Below are 19,166 nucleotides of genomic sequence, written 5' to 3'. Positions count from 1 at the left end.
CTGACCAAAATTTTGGAGTGTACCCCATAAAAAATTATTGCCCACCCCCCAACCTAATGTAATTACTGAGTACAAAGAAGTTACTCCTAATTTACACCAGGCCTACCATTTTGATTGAGACTTTTTGAAGTTTGGTGTGAACCAGAGCCACAGCTGAGCCATGAGTAGCACTGTTAATTTCTTTGTGAAAAGGACAATCTAACGCTCAATGGCAAACCAGTGGTACTTAAGCCATGATGAAAGTTTGAAAGCGGGCAAGATTCTATCTTTTATTGGACAAGCCTCTCTTGGTGAAAGAGACAAATGTTCCAGCCACCCAGAACTCTTCTTCAGACTGAATACCATCAAGCCCTACAGAAAAGGCTTTAGGGAAAAGGTTGTTGAGAAAAAGATTAATTTGCTAGAGGTAGCCTACTTCTACCAGCCTAGAACTTATCTATTTTGTTCTATTTTTAGCCATATTGGTTTCTATTTTCTTTTTTAGTATCTTTGTTTCTTATTAATAAACGTATTCTAGGTAAAAACAATGAGCAGTCCAATGCATGCTTGCATCTAATGAAGTGGGTCTTTGCCCATGAAAGCTTATGCTCCAAAACATCTGTTAGTCTATAAGGTGCCGCAGGACTTCTCAGTGTTTTGCGGATGCAGACTAACATGGCTACCCCAATACTTATTCTTGGTATTATTACAAACCTGCACTGTGTTCATGCAAAATCTGATTTCTGAGCTCCGCTGTCAGGCTGGTGTGAGTACTGTTGGAGACCTGCACAGATACAAATTTCTATGCACAGATGCAGATATACACCGAACCGCTAAGTGCTGCTCCCAACACCTGCAGTGGCCAAATGAGAAGAACATCATGCCACCATTCCCAGGAGCCAGCACACCGTTCCAACACCTGTATCACCCCAAGCCCCATCCTCAGTAGAGGCTGACAGCTACCATTAGCTCCAGGCCCTTTTGAAATGCTGGACCATGGGGCACATACCCACTATGCCTGCCCCATTGGTGGGCCTGAGACCCATACAACCCCAGAGAAGAAACCAGGCTGCAGGGAAGAGTTACAGCCACACCTCTGGGAGTAGCTGCTGGCATGGGGTGCTGGCTCCTGGGAGTAGTGGCACAACATTCTTCCCATTTGGCTGTTGTGGTTCTTGGGAGTACAGGCTTGCAGTTCAGCAGATATCAATTTTTTTCTGTAGGTAGAAATTTACACCGCCACAGGGTGTACAAGTTGGCTGTGTCTAGACTAGCCCCCAGCTTCGAAGGGGGCATGACAATTAGGGCGTTGAAAGATTACTAAAGAAGTGTGGTGCATACGCAGCACTTCATTTGGCTTAATCTCCCCCACATCAACTTTGAAGTGTGAAACTTCGAAGTGCCAGCTTGCATGTAGCCACGGGTCATCTGCAGGTACTTTGAAGTGCTAGGGCTACTTTGAAGTCCCTTTACTCCTCAAAAGTTACTTTATCAGGAACAGTAATACTTTTTCAGGGAGCTTGGAACTATGGATGGCCGCCTTATTGCTCTGCTTTAACGAGAGCGAGACTTGATCCTCAAAAGTTTGAGGAGTAAAGGGACTTTGGAGTAGTGCAGGCACTTTGAAGTACCCATGGCTGACCTGCAGCTACACACAAGCCAGCACTTCGAAGTTTCACACTTTGAAGTTGCCATGGGGGAGATTTAACCTAATGAAGTGCTGCATATGCACCACAGCACTTCATTAGTAATCTCTCAACACCCTAATTACCATGCCCTCTTCGAAGTTGGGGGCTAGTCGAGACACAGCCATACTGTTCCTTTGGAGACAGCAAACTTGGTAATTTCTGAAAGTGTCTAGTAAAGAGAGCTGGATCCTGGCAAGGAAAACATTTCCGAGATGTTCGAGAATATGGTGCACCAAGTGTTATCTGCAAAAAACAGCAAAATCTGGTAGAGCTTCAGAGGAAATTGTGTGATTGGCTAACAGACCTGGGAGACAAGGAGCCATCACTTAGTTTAGCTCCAGCAAGTCTCGCTCTTGCTAAGGTAGAGCAGTAAGAAGGCCATCCATAGTTCCAAGCTCCCTGAAAATGTATCACTGTTGCTGACAAAGTGCCAGATGATAGTGGTTTTTTGATGGTAACCACTGCAAAGAACTTTGTCTGATTAACTTAATCCACAGATGACCTCTGTGTCAAACTTCTCTAGGGTGAAAATAAGATTCCTCACATCAGAACCATAAATTTATAGAAATTACAGTTGGAACCAGCTCTGGTCTAGATCAGTCTGCTTAGATACTGTAGTGTTAAATGATGTATAAATACAGGAAGGTAGTTTGATTCTCCAACTAGTTTAATTTGTGGGTTCCAGCACTTCCCTCAGGAGAGTGTCCTACAGCTTTGTAGATCTCAGTGTCAGTCAGTATCTCTGGAACAGCCTATATTTTCCTTTGCTCATTGCCTTGAATGAGGCGCTCTTCCATTGCCCAAAATTATTTCTTTTGCTCATTGATGACTTCAGCTTTCAAATGCTTAGCAAAGAGACAGTGTGGATAATGGGCTCGTTTTGTTGAGTTACACCTATTTTTTCTTGTTTGACTTCTCCTTTACTGTGGAGATGCACTTTCCTACATTCCCATGAACTTAAATTCCCAGAAGTGCACACAGAGATGTAGGACGAAAGGGGCCCTCACAAAGTCAGCTAGTCTGTCCCGCCCCCATTAAAGCAGGACTAAGTACACTGTCTTGTTATAGGCTTCACTGTCTTTGTTGTTAGAAAGTTTTTCTTCATATCTAACTCAAATCTCCCTTAGTATTGCTGATGACAAGATACCAATTAAACATCAGCGAAAGGAGCTAGGGTATAATGGACATTCCCTTCTGTAGATGAAAATCAGAGAGATGGCAGACAGGCACTGGGCTGCTAGCATCCAGTTGGGAAGAAAAGGAATCAAAGAAAACAGGATTGTTAAAAGAGAAGTACTTTACACATCCCAGGGACTACGTGCTCCATGTGGCTCTGCTTGTTCCTGTCAGGAATGAAACAGAAAAGAGCTTTTGCAAGCCGTGCACGGAACGTATTGATTTGTGGGACCAGGGGACATTCTGAACTTTGAGCAGATTCTCTGGAAGATTCACAGTAATGCTCTCTACTTGCCAAGGAAACCAGCTCCAACACAGGACTCAAACACCGCTACCAGAAACAACACATGCTAGTCATTTTCTCTTGGGCTCTGGGATTGTGTGGTTCCCATCTTCTGCTTAATTGTGGATTTTCCATTTCCATATTTGGCATCTATTTAAATGAAGCTGGACTAATGCTTGACACAGTCGGGCAGCACACACCCTGTTGCATCAATGCAGTCCAATAATAGCACAGAGCCTTCAACACGCCTGTTTGGAATGTGGAGGAATTATTGCAGTTCATGGCCCTGATCCTGCAAGGAACTCTGAGTCTTCAGGCCCTGGCTGCTGTGCGGAGCCCCACTGAAGTCAGTGGGTCTCCCTGTGACCTCAGGTATCTTTCCCCATAGAACATTTTGCAGGATCAGTGCCTAAGGCTTGAAAGCAGCAATAAGAAATGACCACGGATGTGGAATGGGACTTTGTAGACCAAAATTGCCTCTGTGGGCTCATCAGCAAGATCCTTTTCATAGCTGTTGTGTTTGCACTGTGCTAAGAAATAAGTACATGTGGTAAATTTGGGGGAAGCTGTTTAAAAGAAAAAAAAAAAAGCAAAGGCTCCAGTTTGTAATGTGTTTTCAGGTCAAAAGTCTTGTAGCTGTCAGGGGAATGATATGCTACAGCGTCCCATTCTGAAAGGCAACGCCTGCCAATTTCTCATGTGAAATTGTAGATTGCCCTAGTGTATGGCACATCTTGCTAATTGCAATGTGAGGCTATCCACCGGAGTTTGCTTTTATTGCTCAGCAAGTACCCTAACAAACAGGATGAAAAAAGAAAAGGAAATGAGGAGTGTTGATGGGGCCAGGCTTGTAGACACATCCTAAGGGCAGTGTGGTGAATGAATGATTGAAGTGTTTTGAAGAGACAGCCAGTCACTAAGCAAGCCACAAAGATGGGAAACACAGATCTTTTCCCCTTCGGTATTGGATGATTTGTTGTCACACACTTCTTAATCACGAACAAAAGTCCATTTGTTAAACTGAACAAATCAAGACGTGTTAGTTTCAGTGGCTGCCTGGCAGCTCTTAGATTACTCCAGAGTTTGGTGTGCATTCTTCTGGTTAACAAACTCAAGAAAAGTTATTAGCTGGTAAAACAAAAATGATGCATGCCATAATCCAGCGAGGGCTGTAACTTGAGAGGTCTTCTGAAACTAAATACAGCAAATTAAAGTTTATATGAGTCCTGTGGGCCCAATAAATTTGGGGGGTTAAGCTTACTGGTTATAAAATACTCCTTTAATGTTTTACTTTCATTTAAAAGCCAATATTATGGTATTATTTGAATTTTATATCTTTCTGACTTGTCAGTCTGTTTAATATTGATCGTGTAGTGTTTTAGCTGCCTGAGCAGCAAAAGTCGGAAATGCCAATAAAAGTAAAATGCTTGACTTTGTGACTGTTTCACCTGCTTTACTATCTTTTCATTTATATTTTTAGATGCATCATCCTATTCAGATGAAACCTGCAGATAGTGAAAAGTCCAATGGTAAGTGATTTATCCTATTTACCGCTTAATGTGTATGTGTGCACCTCTCTTTTCATTTAAGAAAAAACAAATGCAAGGTTTGGCTTTTGCTTTTCTCTTAATATAGTGGAAACCCTTTAAGAAAGTGTCCCTATAGCTGACAGGTCTGGAAGAATGTTGACCTGCTCTGAACTCCCATTTATCTTCAGTTTAAAGAAGGGAGGAAATGTTCTGAGAAGTGTTCTTTCCTTTCCGCCTCTGTGTCATGGTGTTGTTGTCTGTTGTTGGTATTCCTCTTCAGTACTTGTGGCATTTCTTAGCAATCTGTAACATCAAATGCTGGTAACAGTCTGAGATGAAAATAACATGGGAGCAGAAACAGAAGTTTCCATGTTCAGAAAAGCATTTGAGCATTGTCCAAATTAAACTTTGGTATATGCTTTAAGTTAAGCGTATGTCTAAATTCACTGCCTGAATAAGGATACTTCTCTGAATCTGAACTTAGTTTAGAGTCAAACTGGATGTTTTTCTCTTAATTATGAATCCCATATTGGCTTTTGTCGTAGGTAGGGTTCTCTAGCCCTCTCTCAGATATATTTAAAGACCATAATATCTATGCCAAATACAGCTTATTGACTTACGGCATTGGGCAGCACAGGGGTCATCAACCCCCAACACGCTTGCCAAGAGTGACACGTGAGCCAATTTTCATCATCACACAAGGCAGGAGCTCAGCCCTGCCCCTCCTCCCCCATGCAGCCGGAAGCTTGCTCAAAGCCAGGCAGCCTGAGGATTGACAAAAGACTAGCTAACGCTACCAACCACCACCAAAACGGTAAAGTTCTGCATCTTCATGTATTTATTAATCAAGCTGTTATAAGGAGGACTATTAGTGACTTTAAAAAGTATCACCTGCACTTGGACTATAGCTAGAGGTCAAAAGGTCAGATTTATGTGCTCCACCTCAGAAAGGTTGCTGACCTCTGAGTAACACATGCATAATGTATGGTGTGCTAAATCTGTAAAATATGTCAGCTCTGCATATTCCACTCATTAGGTAATCTGATGGTAGGGCTGCCTTACTGTGTTTTGTTTTTAAAAAATCTATATGTCTTCTCCTCCTTGAGTCATTCCTATAATTTACTCAAATATATATTGAAGAAATCACCTTCCTTCTTAAACTGCAAGACTTCTTTTCCCCATAAGGCTGACATAATCACAGTCATTGCCTTCCAACAAGCATCTCTGCACCTCATTAATTAGTAATCAGGGCAGAAGCCATGCACTTAGAGATCTGCATATCTGCAAATGTAAATTATGATTGGGCTCTAAATCTCTCCTCAAGGTTTTACTAATTGTAGTGCATCCCATTTTTAGCTGTCTCTGCAGACTGTGAAGTTTAAAGGAAATTAAAACTTTGTACTGTGCTCCTCTCCCTGTTGTGGACAGCTCTAGAAGCTGGCCAGTTGCACAGCAAAAGTGGGCTGGCCCCCGTGTGAAATGGAATAGGGAACTCACTTTTCTGTTGGAGAGGTCAGGCCCGTCCGCAGGAGTTTCTGAGGAAGGATGCGTTTTTGTGGACTGAAATTTTTGTAAATATAAAGGAGTTCTGCAATAGTTGTGCAATGAGTGTGCATAAGAGAGGTTAATGAAGCATTCGAGTGGCAAAAGTGATTGGTAAAATGACTTTGTTATAACATACTAAAATGTAATAAAGGTTTTACAGACATCTTGGGATCTTGCTGTAATATTGTAAGTGAAAAACAATATTTCCCCACTCCCCTCCCTCTCTTGTTGCTAGTGGCCAAGGGCATGCTGGGAAATGTAGTGCCTTCCCTGTTCCAGGGACAGCTCTCTAGGCAGGGAGCTGGCAAAGGAACGACAGGTCCCAGAGTGCCCTGGTTTCCCTCATCATGTCCTGCAGGGAGGAAAGGACAGAAACTGGACAGGGGAGGGTGTGTGTTCATACCCCTCCTGCACACACCCACTGCATATGGACCTGGAGATGTTCACATAACATAAACCAAAAAAGCACTCACCTCTTGTAAAAATCATTGCCTTTGTTTGGATGCTTAACAGAAAAGCCAAGTAATCCCAAGAATATTGAGACTGGGCAAAATGTCAACCCGCTTAAAATTACTACGGCTATGTCTACACAGCAGCATTATTTCAGAATAAGTTATTCTGGGAGAGATTTTCCAGAATAGCTTATTTTGTAATAGCACATCTACACACAAAATGCATATCGAAATAGTGCTCAGCTATTTCAAAATAGAGCATCCACGCTGATTGGCCAGCAGGGCACCCTGGGTGGAGCTTAAGTCTCCCTACTTTGAAATTGCCCTTATTCCCTACCTATACAACCCCTATTCCAAAATACCTATTTTGAAATAGGCGCTATTCCTCATAGAATGAGATTTACAGAACTTGAAATAAGCCATCAACTATTAAGAAATTATTTCAAAATAGTGGTTTTGCTACGTAGACACTAGCAAAGTTATTTTGGAATGACAGCCATTATTCTAAAATAACTTTACTGTGTAGACGCACCCTAGGAGTCTTCTCACTGACTTCGCAGGGACCAGGATTCCACCCCATATGTTTATCGTGTGCTCAATAGATGATTTTTTTTTCCTTTGCAGTGTGCTGAGCAAGACCCTATTAACTAATTAAGTCCAACATAAGCCCTACATGGGCCCTTCTACATAGAGTATATTTCACTCTAAAATCTCAGAAGGAAAACAGAAGTGCAATGGACAATTGACCAAAAATGAACTGCCCCCCTCATCTCTAAAATATGTCTCCCCAGAACAAGACTGAAGCACTCTAGCAGAGTAATATAGGGAATTTTGCAATGCCCAGACCCATACAATGCATAAATGCCTTGCTCTCTAACACATTCTCCAGCACCTTTCACCAGCACTAAATACAGCTAAGTCAGCTTTTTTCCCTCTCCAAAAGTTTTCCAGATTTTGGAGGAAGACTGACCAATGAAAAGTAAACAGGTGGAATTGCCTCCTTTAGATGAAACTTCTGGAGAAAAGCCAATGATGTCTAATTTTCATATGCACACTTAGAATGTGGAGAACTCTGTGTTGTTAGAAGCTGGAGAGGAAAGCTACGGCTATGGTGATGAATGTAGAGTAGCACCTCAGAGATAAAGGAAGTGGGATGAGAGCCAGAGAGTGGGAGGTGAGCTAGCGTTGTGGCAGCTAGGGGGGAGTAAAATGGTGCAATGCAGATGAACAGCCGGTATCCGTTAGCCACTGAGCCAGGAGCAGAAGAAGGGCATATGTTGGTGCCAATGCCATGTTGGAATGAAACAGTATGACATCAGGAGGGTATGCAGGTTAAAAGCAGGTCAGGAGGAAGAGAAACAGGTCTGGGGAAGAGATAAAGAACTATCCAAGGCAAGTCGGTCATTGTGGTGAGTCATGTTTTAGCATTTGTGGAGAATGCTTGAAACCCTTTGATCTCTCACTGCAGAAATTACATATCAGAACTGAATGGTCCCACTGATTTTACTGGTAACTTGATCTTCTGAAAGTTCAAAGAGCTTGAAGAATCCTGTAGACCAAAAGTTCCAAGTAACTCGTAGACAGGGTACAAGAAAACTATAACAAGTGCACAGACTGCTGTTCTCTTGAGTGGATAAATCAATGTGTAGGGCTGATGAGATCTGGTTAAACTTGATATGAAACCAGATGTTCCCTTGCAAATTTTACAGAATTTCTAAGACTTGGTATTTGCTGAGTTACAGTGTTGAAAATCCTGCTGAGCTGGTTTGACAACAATTTGCCCAATCTGGACTCAAAACCAAATTTGTAGGGCTCTTTTGCATACTTGGCTTAATCTAATTCTTGACTCCCCACCCCGCCACCCCCTCTTCTGCCCCTCTATTCTCTGATTTGCTCACCTTGATAATCTGTTTCTGATTTGTTAACCTTGATTACTATTTTTGGTTCTCTGTGCCTTAAATATTGAGTCTGTTCTGGTATGGCTATGGTCTGAAGAAGTGGGTCTGTCCCACGAAAGCTCATCACCTAATAAATTATTTTGTTGGTCTTTAAAGTGCTACTGGACTGCTTTTTTGTTTTGATAGTATATAGACTAACACGACTTTCTCTATGTTACAAATGTGTTAAGGTTTTGCAGTGTTCTGTTTAGAATTTTTTTTTCTTTTTTACGAAAAAGTGCTCATTTCTGAATTGTCATGCCAAAGCATTACAAGAAGGGAATTTCTTCCCCCAGTAGGAAGAAGAACACACACTAACTCTCACAAGAGCCTCTTCTGAGGCTTCCAGGTTCAAGAGGGTTTGGGGTATCCAGACTTGTGGGTACTTGTGACCTGTGAGCATCTTATGGTTTGTGTCTCTTAGGAGCCAGTCCTTGGCTGATTTATCCATCTTACCAACTTCCAGAAGCCAGCCTTAGGACAGGGATCTCTAAAGGAGTGATGTGGTACAGACATCTCCTGTGCATGCCTGTTGATGGAATAGTAGTGGAGCAACTTCTCAGGACTTCTACAATTTCAAGGCGTAGCATTCTCAGCTTTTGTGTCCCACTATGTAGGATGGAATGGCTGGTGAATATGGGTAGCAGCCTTCAGACTTGCTCTCCATCCCTCTGTATAAAGGGTGAAGTTGGGCCTCTGTGGAGCATAGCATCACTCTGGCCGTCAGATGCTATCTCCTATGCAGAGGCAGCAAAATGTAATCCATTTCATGGTACCCAGGGCCGCCTTGAGGCAGAGCAAATGGATCAGCATCCTCAGCCTTAATGAATTTCTTTCACTGGAAGATACTCTACATAATTAGCCAATAAAGTTAGCCTCCCTAAAAGAAGGTCTTCCTCCCAAAAGTATATTTTATACGATCTTCATAAATTTGTAGAGTCTGAGGTCAGAGGAGCCCATTATAACCTTGAGTCTGCCCTCCTATATCTCGCTCAATTTTAAGCCCAAGAACTAGTGCCTGGTTTAAAGCATCCCTTCCAGAAAGGTGCCCAGTCTTTCTCTGAGATCTTAAGAGGTGAAGAATCCATGATTTCCCATGGTAGTTTGTTCCAGTATCAGTCATCCTCTTTTAAACATTTGGTTACTTGGCTTTAATCCATGAAAGCATTCTAGCACTCGCTTGAGCATAAACAATCAATGGGATTTATTAACATGCTTAAAGTTAAGCACCTCCTTAAGTCTTTTGATGGCTGATATATGTGCCTTTCACTCACATTAATGATGGACCTCAGGACAGACATTCTAAGAACAGTATGCACCCATATTTTTAAAATGCCAACACTTCAGGGAAACTAAGAAGATTTCTGCACTTAAATAAAAGGGAATTGTGAGGCATATACCCTGGATTTTCTGTCTGAGTCACTGAAAGGGTGAAGAAATGGTTTTGAAATCCTAAGTGGAGAAACTTGCAGATTTGGAAGCAATAATTAAATGCCATATGTCAGCAGTAACACATAGAAAAGTTGTTAATTAATTCAGGCAGTTCCAGATCCAGGTGTGACTTTGACAGATTGTGCACTAGGGTTTTTTGCCAGCTTACAAATAGGGATAAAAAAAATCTTTTTTCCTCCCCTTTGGGGGGAAAAACGTTTCTCTTAAATCATTAACCCTTACTTGATTGCCTTAAAACAAAGGGCAGCTTTCTCTGAGAAGGAAATAGTGTTTTAGATATGTTTAAAGTTGCTAATGTCAGTCACTTGAGGGGTCATTGCCATGTATTTTGATGACAGAATTTTAACTTTGGGGGTTTGGGGGAGAGAAAGCTTAGCAAACCTTAATAGCATTTTTTCGTTACACTTGTAATTGTTTAAACAGTCTCCTGTAAAATCCCATGATTTTAACAGGTGAGTGTCCATAATTGAAATGTTGGCCTGGGATAGTGAGGACAGATTTAACTATCCAAGCAAACTGAGTGAAGTATAAAAATCAGACATTAAGGCATTTATCCCACAAAGCAGTGAGTTCAGAGGGACTTCTCAACAGCTCCACCCAGGCAGATCCAGCCTCAGGTTTGGGTCCAAGATACATCTCTAGGGCTTAATTCACTGGTACACTCATGGTGCTTTATTCTGTTCCAACCACACAAAGCAGCCATATATCTATTAACTAACTGGCTATAATGGCTTACGTCTGTATTACATTACCGAAATAATACAAAGCAGCCAGACAGCAGCATTGAATACAAAATCCATGCATCAGAACCAACCCCTCCCAGTCTCCGAGTGGTATAAATAAATAAAATACATTGTGCTTTTTGGTCTGGCTTCTGAACTACTCCTGCCCACCCCAAGCTGTGTAAGGGTGACAATTACAGGCTGCAAATGAAACCTGAGAAATGGGGTGCAGTGTTCTGTGGTGGCTAGGGCACTGGTTTGAGCCTTTGAAGACCTGGTTCTATTCCTGGCTCTGTCATCGGTTTGCTTGGTGACTGTGGGCAAATCACTTCCCCTCTCCATGCTTCAGTTTTCCCATCTGTAAAATGGAGATAATTATACTGATGTCCTTCGTACAGGAAATTTGAAATCCTCTCTCTCCCCACCCCTGCATATGGCTATAAAAGCTGACTCCTGCATGGGATGGGGGCTTCCTCTAAAGTCTGAGCTCCAGTAACTCTCATCACAATGGTGAGAGGTGAGGTCATTGCTGCCAAGATTGGAGGAAGGAGGTCTGGCTCCCTGATCCATCCTGTAAGTAGACATTTTAGTGCCCAGGGTGAGCCATCGTATTTGCAACCCTACTTTTTTCCATCATTTTCCTGTCCCTGCAGCTTTGCACCCTGGACAGCTGTCTCACTTGATACACATGCATACCACAGACACACACACCATCCGCTGTGTGCAGCAGTTCTTGGGCTCTGTTCAGCTCCATGCACACATACTGTTCATTGTGCAACACGTGTCATAGCAGACTCTCGTGGTCAAAGTAAAACAGCCAGCCACACAGGCAAAATCTGGGAGCTGCCCCCATTTTACTATGTAAAACATCCTCTTCCCTGCCAAATTGTTGAGGTGCATGTGACCCATAATCCTCCTCGCAGTTTAATTAGTCAGTCCTCTCAACACTTGTTTACAAGGGAAAGACTGAGGCAGAGATATTAAGTAACTTACCCAAGACCACAGAGGTAATCACAGTAAGAAGCCAGGAATTTGTGGCTCCCATCCTATGCTGATAGAAATAGATTATGATATTGTTGTAAAATGATATCATGCCTTCCTACAGAGACAAGGTGCCTATGCAGTTTTTATCTTGATAGTGCTCCTTTACCACTGATTGACAGTACCAAATAGCATTGGATATGAGGCACATCATAGTACCAGGCCCGCTAACATGGAGCAAGAAAGGCAACTGTGTACAGGTCTGGTGTTTCAAAGGGGCCCAGAGCTCTCGGACACAGACACTGCCGGAGCAGCAGCAGGAGTGACCAGGTACTCTGGATCCCTTTGCAACACCTCAGGAGCATCACTCTGTCACTCTGTGTGGCTTCGGGGGTGGGGGAGATGTTGGGCAGGGCCACCAATGTGCTCCAGACAGTGCTAAGGATGGATTCCCCTTCGCCCTGTCCTCTTCTACCTGACCATGTGTGCACCCCCCCACCCACACTTTGTCTCTGGGCCTCTAGTGTCTGTCAGACCTACTGCATCCAACCACTATGTCCTCTGTATACCAAGCATTTTGCTTGAAATGTGCATTTGGAAGATGTACAGTACATGGGAGCTGAGTGTTTAGTTTACTATTAGCAGAATGCCTTTCTTAAGCATTAAGTAAAAATTATTTAACCAGCAAAAAAAATTATTCCAAATATTCCTTCTATCATCTGTAAACTTAGCTCTGTTTTCACCAATAGAATTATGTTAGGTGCACTAAAAGTACTGATTCATACCACCAATAAAATCCCATGAAAATATAAAGGCTTCTTCCTTTTCAGCTGCAGTTTATTTTGTTTGACAAAAAATGTGCATACCTTCAAGATGGATTGGGGTGTGAAGGGAAGATTCATTTTCCAGAAGCACAGAAGTGAAAATAGTTCATTAGAAAAATAATTTGCACCATAGAAAGAAGTGCATCACAGACACTGTGGAGTAAAGCTTTGCATCTGCCTTTGCTCTGCCAGTTTGCTCATTAACAGTGAATTAGATTTGCATGCCATTTTCACAGCCAAAGAAAGGAGCATCGTAAGTATCAAATAATAAGTCCTTAGTTAGCATGAAGTCTTCCCAATCAGAATAGGTCATTGCAGTTTATTCCAGCTTTGAAGCTAGTCTATGGTTTGAGCTTTTGTTAAAGTTCAGAGCCAGTATACACACCTATCTAGAGTAACCCACTTTGAGCGGGCTGTGTGGACAGGATAGAAAGGAGCTAAACTACCAACTTCTTTGGTAAAGTCTCTGTTGTAGTTCTTGCAAACTGAACATTATTTCCAATCAAAGACTTTGGATATTGGCAAGTCATAGGCGCTCCTCTTGCTGAGGTACTGCCCTGGCACATGCGTTGTGTCCATTTGAAGAGAGACTATTGTGTCATTACAGAAGAAGAGAGAGGAAAATGTAATGCATTATTCTTTCCATTGCTGTCACTATGAACCTGCTGCTGAGTGCCAGGCATTACAGCTGGTGGAAATTGAAAGTGAAGAGCCTTTTCACATAAAATGTTTCTGTAGCTTATTTTTCATTAAATCATTTTATTGTGTGCACTTCCTCCACCACTTGTCTTGCTTTCTTCATACATTTGGGAGCTGGAGCAGGAGGGGAGGAGGGGGAGATGGGATTAGAATGTACGCAAAAATATCTTTAGAGTCAGACACACACAGGAAACTTCTTTTTCATATATAACGTGGGTAGGGGGATGAAAAATGTCTTATTCCTGAAACTAATATGACAAGAGCACCCACAAAGAAAGACAAGGAGAGAGATTCAGAGAGGGGGAAGGGCTGTAGTATAAACCGTTTGCCTTAGGACTTGACTTCAGTTGCAGAGCCAGACTCACGTGACTGGAGCTTGGTTTGATGTGGTAATGAAGCATTGATCACAGGAAAAAGATGAAATGGCCTTTGCTCATTCATTATTTTTATCTTCTAGCTGTGGAAGACAGAAAATTGTTCATAGGAATGGTTTCGAAGAAGTGTAATGAGAATGATATCAGGGTGATGTTTTCTCCATTCGGCCAAATAGAAGAATGCCGAATTCTTCGGGGACCTGACGGCCTGAGCCGAGGTGAGTGTGCAGTCTATAAAGTCTCTTTCCTTAAGTGCTAATTGGAGCTATATGTCACAGTCAGGGTACACGCAGCCACTGTCTGCAGCGAGAGGTTATGCTGTAATATGTCCCACGTGATAGAGTTACCCACATGAACTTTTCACAGTGAATGAAATTATCACCTTTCATTTCAAATGTCAGACAGGTCTCAGTGCCAACATATTAACTTGTGTTATCATGCTGTTTGTCAGATTGAAAAGGTACCATTGAACCCTGAGGTAGCATCTCCTGTTTCCCCTACCACAAAATCAAAGATTCCTCTTCCGCCAGCACTGCCCCCCGACACACACACACTTTTATTTTGTACCAGGGAAACAAAAGACTGGTGAACAGCAACTGGGGCCATGCAGACTGGCCCATGCTATAGTATTAATCCCTCTACTCCTGCGTTCCTTGTAATTTATATGTAAAATGTTGCTCTGTATTAACTCTGGAATAAAGGGGTTAACACCGAGAGTTTTGCCCATCCAGAACTCATGAAGGGAGCTTTGGCAGCTCAAGTCCCTCCGTCCAGTTAGACCCAGAGCAAATGTGCCAAACAGCAGTGCAAAGTTCAGTCATGTGAAAGATGCCAGTTCTGGACCACATGCCAGATTCTTACTTTGTTGTATTGGAAATTAAGCACAGTACAGAGTTTGATACGTGATCAGCCTCCCCCTTTAGATATGCAACATACAGCATTTTGTACCTGGAAAACCTTCCTGAAAATATAGAATGAAAAAAACAGATCTATATCAATGGCCTCTGCTGCATATTAAGCCTTTGTTGTATTGACCTGGAATTACTCAGACAGAGCAATCCTTCTCACCAGCTAGTGACATAAGGAGTTGAGTTGAGCAGAAGAATGGGGCAAGCTTGTCAGCCTTAGGGGAAAAGAGCCATGATATCAGCTAACACAGTTTAAGGTGTGGGGTTCTTAATTTTCAACATTTGCAAAATTCAATTTGGTTTTGAATATTTTCCCTCAAGAAACATTAAAAAGTACCTAGTAATCACAGTTTATGCATTTTATTACATTTTCAAAACACAAAAAATGTAAGTGGGTTTTTTAACTTCTAAAGCATATTGTGTCTTTTACACTCTGGTTTCTGTAATACATGAAGCCACTTGTAGGGTTGTTTTTTTATAATTATTCTCTGCAGCAGCTTGTCCATGATAGATACAAAGCACAGCAGAATAAGTTCAGAACTTGGCATGAGTAGGTCATCTGTGAAGGTGGAAAGCATGGGTCAGACTGTCTTTATGTAAATCACTCGCTGAAAGAGTGCTTGGTCAAATAATGGAAAGCTATGCGCTCTCTTTGTGAGTCTGGGGTGAGGAAGATCAGAGCTTACAATTCTGTGGAGTTAGACTCTGATCCCACAGCTGCTTGACCTTCAAGAAATTACATAATCCTTGTTCAGCATCTAATTTTAGATTTTTTTTTTTATCTTGGCCACGAGAAAATAAACCTTCATTGGAGAGTTACTGGATAACAGTTTAAATATTTAGACTAGATTATAAACCAGAGGATCAAGTCTTTGAGTCTTACAAGAGTTGTTTGACTCTGCATAATTTGAGGGGGAGAGCCACATAGTGGGTATCCAAGCATTCACGAGGTATCTTATTCAATAGAGGTTTCCCATCATAATGATATCCGAGCTCATGCAAGCCAAAAAGGAAGGGTAGGACAGGGGAGGGGGGAGTTATTTTTATTCCCCAGTAAGGTACACATGGATTGGGTGTTGCAGTGTAGCTCATTGTGGTAGTCTAAGGTTGATGTGGTAGGCTTTTCCGTTTGGAGATGAAAGAGAATGTTTAAGGTATGCCACACTCAAACAATTATTGGAATATACTGACTTGGCAGAGTTATTGTCTCTGTAATATTCAGGTTTATTCTGACAATGGCACACAATAATATGAACTCAGGCCCTCCTGTTTCTTGCCTGTTAAACTGGAATTGCTTTCTACACCCATGCTACAGCCCATTTTCCAGACAAATGTTAGTCAACATCATAAAACCACCAGACTATGAGAGAAAGCCAAGCACTGGGGAAGCGCTGAGTGGTGAGGAAGTGAACAGAAGTGCTGCAGGAGAGCTTTGGGTGGGAGGAATCTTGTGTGGCACTGGACCAAAATCGGGTTCTTTAAAAACAGAAGGAAAATTAGTACCAGTTGGACCTCTCGTGACCCACAACCTTGGGACCTGATGAGAGAATTTACATAAGAACATAAGAACATAAGAATGGCCATACTGGGTCAGACCAAAGGTCCATCCAGCCCAGCATCCCATCTGCCGACGGTGGCCAATGCCAGGTGCCCCAGAGAAGGAGAACAGAAGACAATGATCAAGTGATTTATCTCCTGCCATCCATCTCCTGCCCTTGTTCTGAAGGCTAGGGCACCATACTTTATCCCTGGCTAATAGCCATTTATGGACCTAACCTGCAAAAATTTATCAAGCTCTTTTTTAAACCCTAATAGAGTCCTGGCCTTCACAGCCTCCTCCGGCAAGGAGTTCCACAGGTTGACTGTGCGCTGTGTGAAGAAAAATTTCCTTTTATTAGTTTTGAACCTACTACCTATCAATTTCATTTGGTGTCCCCTAGTTCTTGTATTATGGGAAAAGGTAAATAATTACCAGACCATGGGAGGTCAATATGGTCTAGCACATTGCCAATCCTGCCACTGTTTTCTGGGCTTTTAGGAGACATTTAGATGTAAATTACAGCTAAATAACAACACAAAACCCTGAGAACCAGGACTGGTGGCTGGAAACAAACTTTATAGGACCCCATAAAACTTGGCCGTGCCCATGATAAATGGTTGTCCAGCAAACTAAAACCATGCCAGTTTAGGGATGTTGCCAGATAAGAGAGTTCCAGATTTGAGACGTTCAACCTGCACAATAAAATCTTACAACAAGTTCCAACATTTAAATGAATTCTCATTCATGTTACTATATCCTGTATACTCAATTCACTGTTGCCACGCACCATCTTTCTTCTCCTGCCTAAGAGCCCAACAGCTCAACCACATTTCCAGATAGGAGGTCCCTTTAAAGAGAGGAAGAATGTCAGAAGCAGAGCCACATTCTTGTGGAACTGCTGTCATCTCAGCACATGGCCATTTGAGAGGGCACAGTCTTCACAGCACATCAAAATAAAAATATAATCCAGTAGGCTCTGCTTGACTACTTTTCAATTATCTAATCAGCCTGCCTTAAAAATTAGCATATCATGACACCTCAGAAATACGGAGCGTGAAAAACACATTTACTGGTATTTATGCAATCTTTGGAGCTATGTAAAATGTGTTAGAGAAGGAATCTTTAGTATTAACAGATGTGAAGTCTCAGTTCTAAAGGTCAGCTGCCAACTGGTGTTCTAAACAGAGCAATCCAGTTGTGTGCTGGGCTTTTTTTTTTTTCCATTTCATACAGAATGAAAGCTTACAGTCAACTTGTTCACGGTATAGGAGCAACACTTTTATTGCTAGTACAGTCATGTGAGACTATAAGGTTGCAGGGTAGGCTATAATCCAAGAATTATTGTGTACTTCACGATTTGAACAGGAGAAAGATTCCCTGTCAACAATAGCAAAGGAAAATAAAACACACTGGCTATGTCTACACTAAGAGAAATCTTTGAAATAGCTCTGCTAATGGCCCTTCAGAAGAATACTAATGAGGTGCTAAAATGTATATTCAGCACCTCATTAGCATGCTGCCGGCTGCGACACTTCAAAACTGCTGCATTTCGCTCCCGCGCGAATGATCGAGATGGGGGTCCTTTATGAAAAGACCCTGCCAACTTTGAAATCCCCATGCTTCTATCAGCTGATAGGAATGTACATTTCAGTGCCTCATTAGTATTCTTTGAAATGGCCATTAGCATGGCTATTTAGAAGATTTCTCTTAGTGTAGACACAGCCACTCTGATGAATGTGATATAGGTGCTTAGATGAGGAGGCAGAGAGAGTGATATTGAATTGGTTGTTGCTAGTCTAGTTTCAAACCAAGAGTAGACATGGTTCTAATAAATTCATGTCCATTCTGCCACCATAGATAAAGATCCATGCACATTTCTACTCCACATTTTTATTGCCAGCTGCTTGTAACTCATGTAAAAGTTACCCAAAAACATAGTACAAAGTCTTTGATGGAGCAGTATATTTTAAATGCCCTTTCCATAGCGTCTCCATTTAGTCAGTTGATTTTTACTTGATGTTTGCTCCTGCAACGGAAAAATGCTTTGTGTTTTTTCATCTATACCTACTTTGGCTGCAAATTAGGCTCAGTGAGTAGATAATAACCAAAAGTCATTTCCATCTGATGGCTATTTCACATCCCTTATGAAGTTTATGGTTGATGTGGAGCAGTTCCCAGTTGGTAGATGTCTGTGTAAAATTAAGAAAACCCAACCGGCTGTCTAATGGAGAACACAAGGACGGCAGCATATGGAGACTGTACAATTCTGTCACCATTACAACTCGGATTTGTGGAACTACATAGGGAACCATCCCAATATTTTTTCCTATACCTGTTTTACAGCTATAACAATTCAGCTTCCACTTAAACCAGTTTTTAAAAAATTCCCATTGTTGTTGTCCTGCACTACACCCCATGGTCACGTCAAAGCGAAAGGGAATTGACTGTCAGGATCAAGGTTTTAAATCACTTTTTGCAAACCATTTCTGGAAATCTCTGCACTTTTTTAAAAGAAACCCCAATATCCTGGCTCTCAATCCTGTGATCTATCTAGCAGGACACTGCTGCCACACAGCTGGGAGCAGGTGTGTGAAACATGCAAATGATAGTCAAAACAACATGAGTTTGATTCCCAACTCTGCTACTGACTTGCTATGTGACCTGAAGTGACTCACTTTAATCTCTTCTTCTGCCTCAATTTCTCCATCAACAGTAGAACCTGGAAGTTATGAAGACCTCAGGAATGGAGGTTGTTTATAACTCTGAAATGCTCATGAAGGCTGAACAGAATGTTAGGGTTTTTTTTTTTTCAAAAATTTACAACAGAATATGGACAATAAAGCTTTGAAACTTTATTACACAGAAGAAAGATGCTGCTTTTAACCTTAATTTACATGAAACCAGCACAGTTTCTTGACTGCATCAAATTTTTTTTGCACTTTATTTTTAGTCTTTTACATTTAACTCTATATTGTACTTTTTGTTTTGTTGTTGCTGTCTCTGCTGATGCCTGATTGCATTCTTCCACTTCCAAGTGCGATTCATGATTGACTCATCAAGTTGTAACTTTTATGTTC

General features: G+C 41.8%; 1 protein-coding gene across 6 annotated transcripts in view; it reads left to right on the top strand.

Annotated features, from left to right (window-relative positions):
* The window catches only part of CELF2 (CUGBP Elav-like family member 2), a 550,837-nt gene that overhangs the window by 443,504 nt on the left and 88,167 nt on the right, over positions 1-19,166 (top strand). For all 6 annotated transcript variants that reach the window (XM_075018013.1, XM_075018003.1, XM_075017993.1 and 3 more), the window contains 2 exons: positions 4,607-4,655; positions 13,725-13,859. In XM_075018013.1, the coding sequence (XP_074874114.1) occupies positions 4,607-4,655; positions 13,725-13,859 (184 nt within the window). The remainder of the gene's footprint in view (positions 1-4,606; positions 4,656-13,724; positions 13,860-19,166) is intronic.

Source organism: Carettochelys insculpta, chromosome 1 (genome assembly GCF_033958435.1).
Source record: "Carettochelys insculpta isolate YL-2023 chromosome 1, ASM3395843v1, whole genome shotgun sequence".
In the NCBI taxonomy this organism is placed as follows: domain Eukaryota; kingdom Metazoa; phylum Chordata; order Testudines; family Carettochelyidae; genus Carettochelys; species Carettochelys insculpta.
The sequence above is the reverse complement of the archived record's forward strand: the minus strand, read 5'-3'. Positions and strand labels throughout refer to the sequence as shown.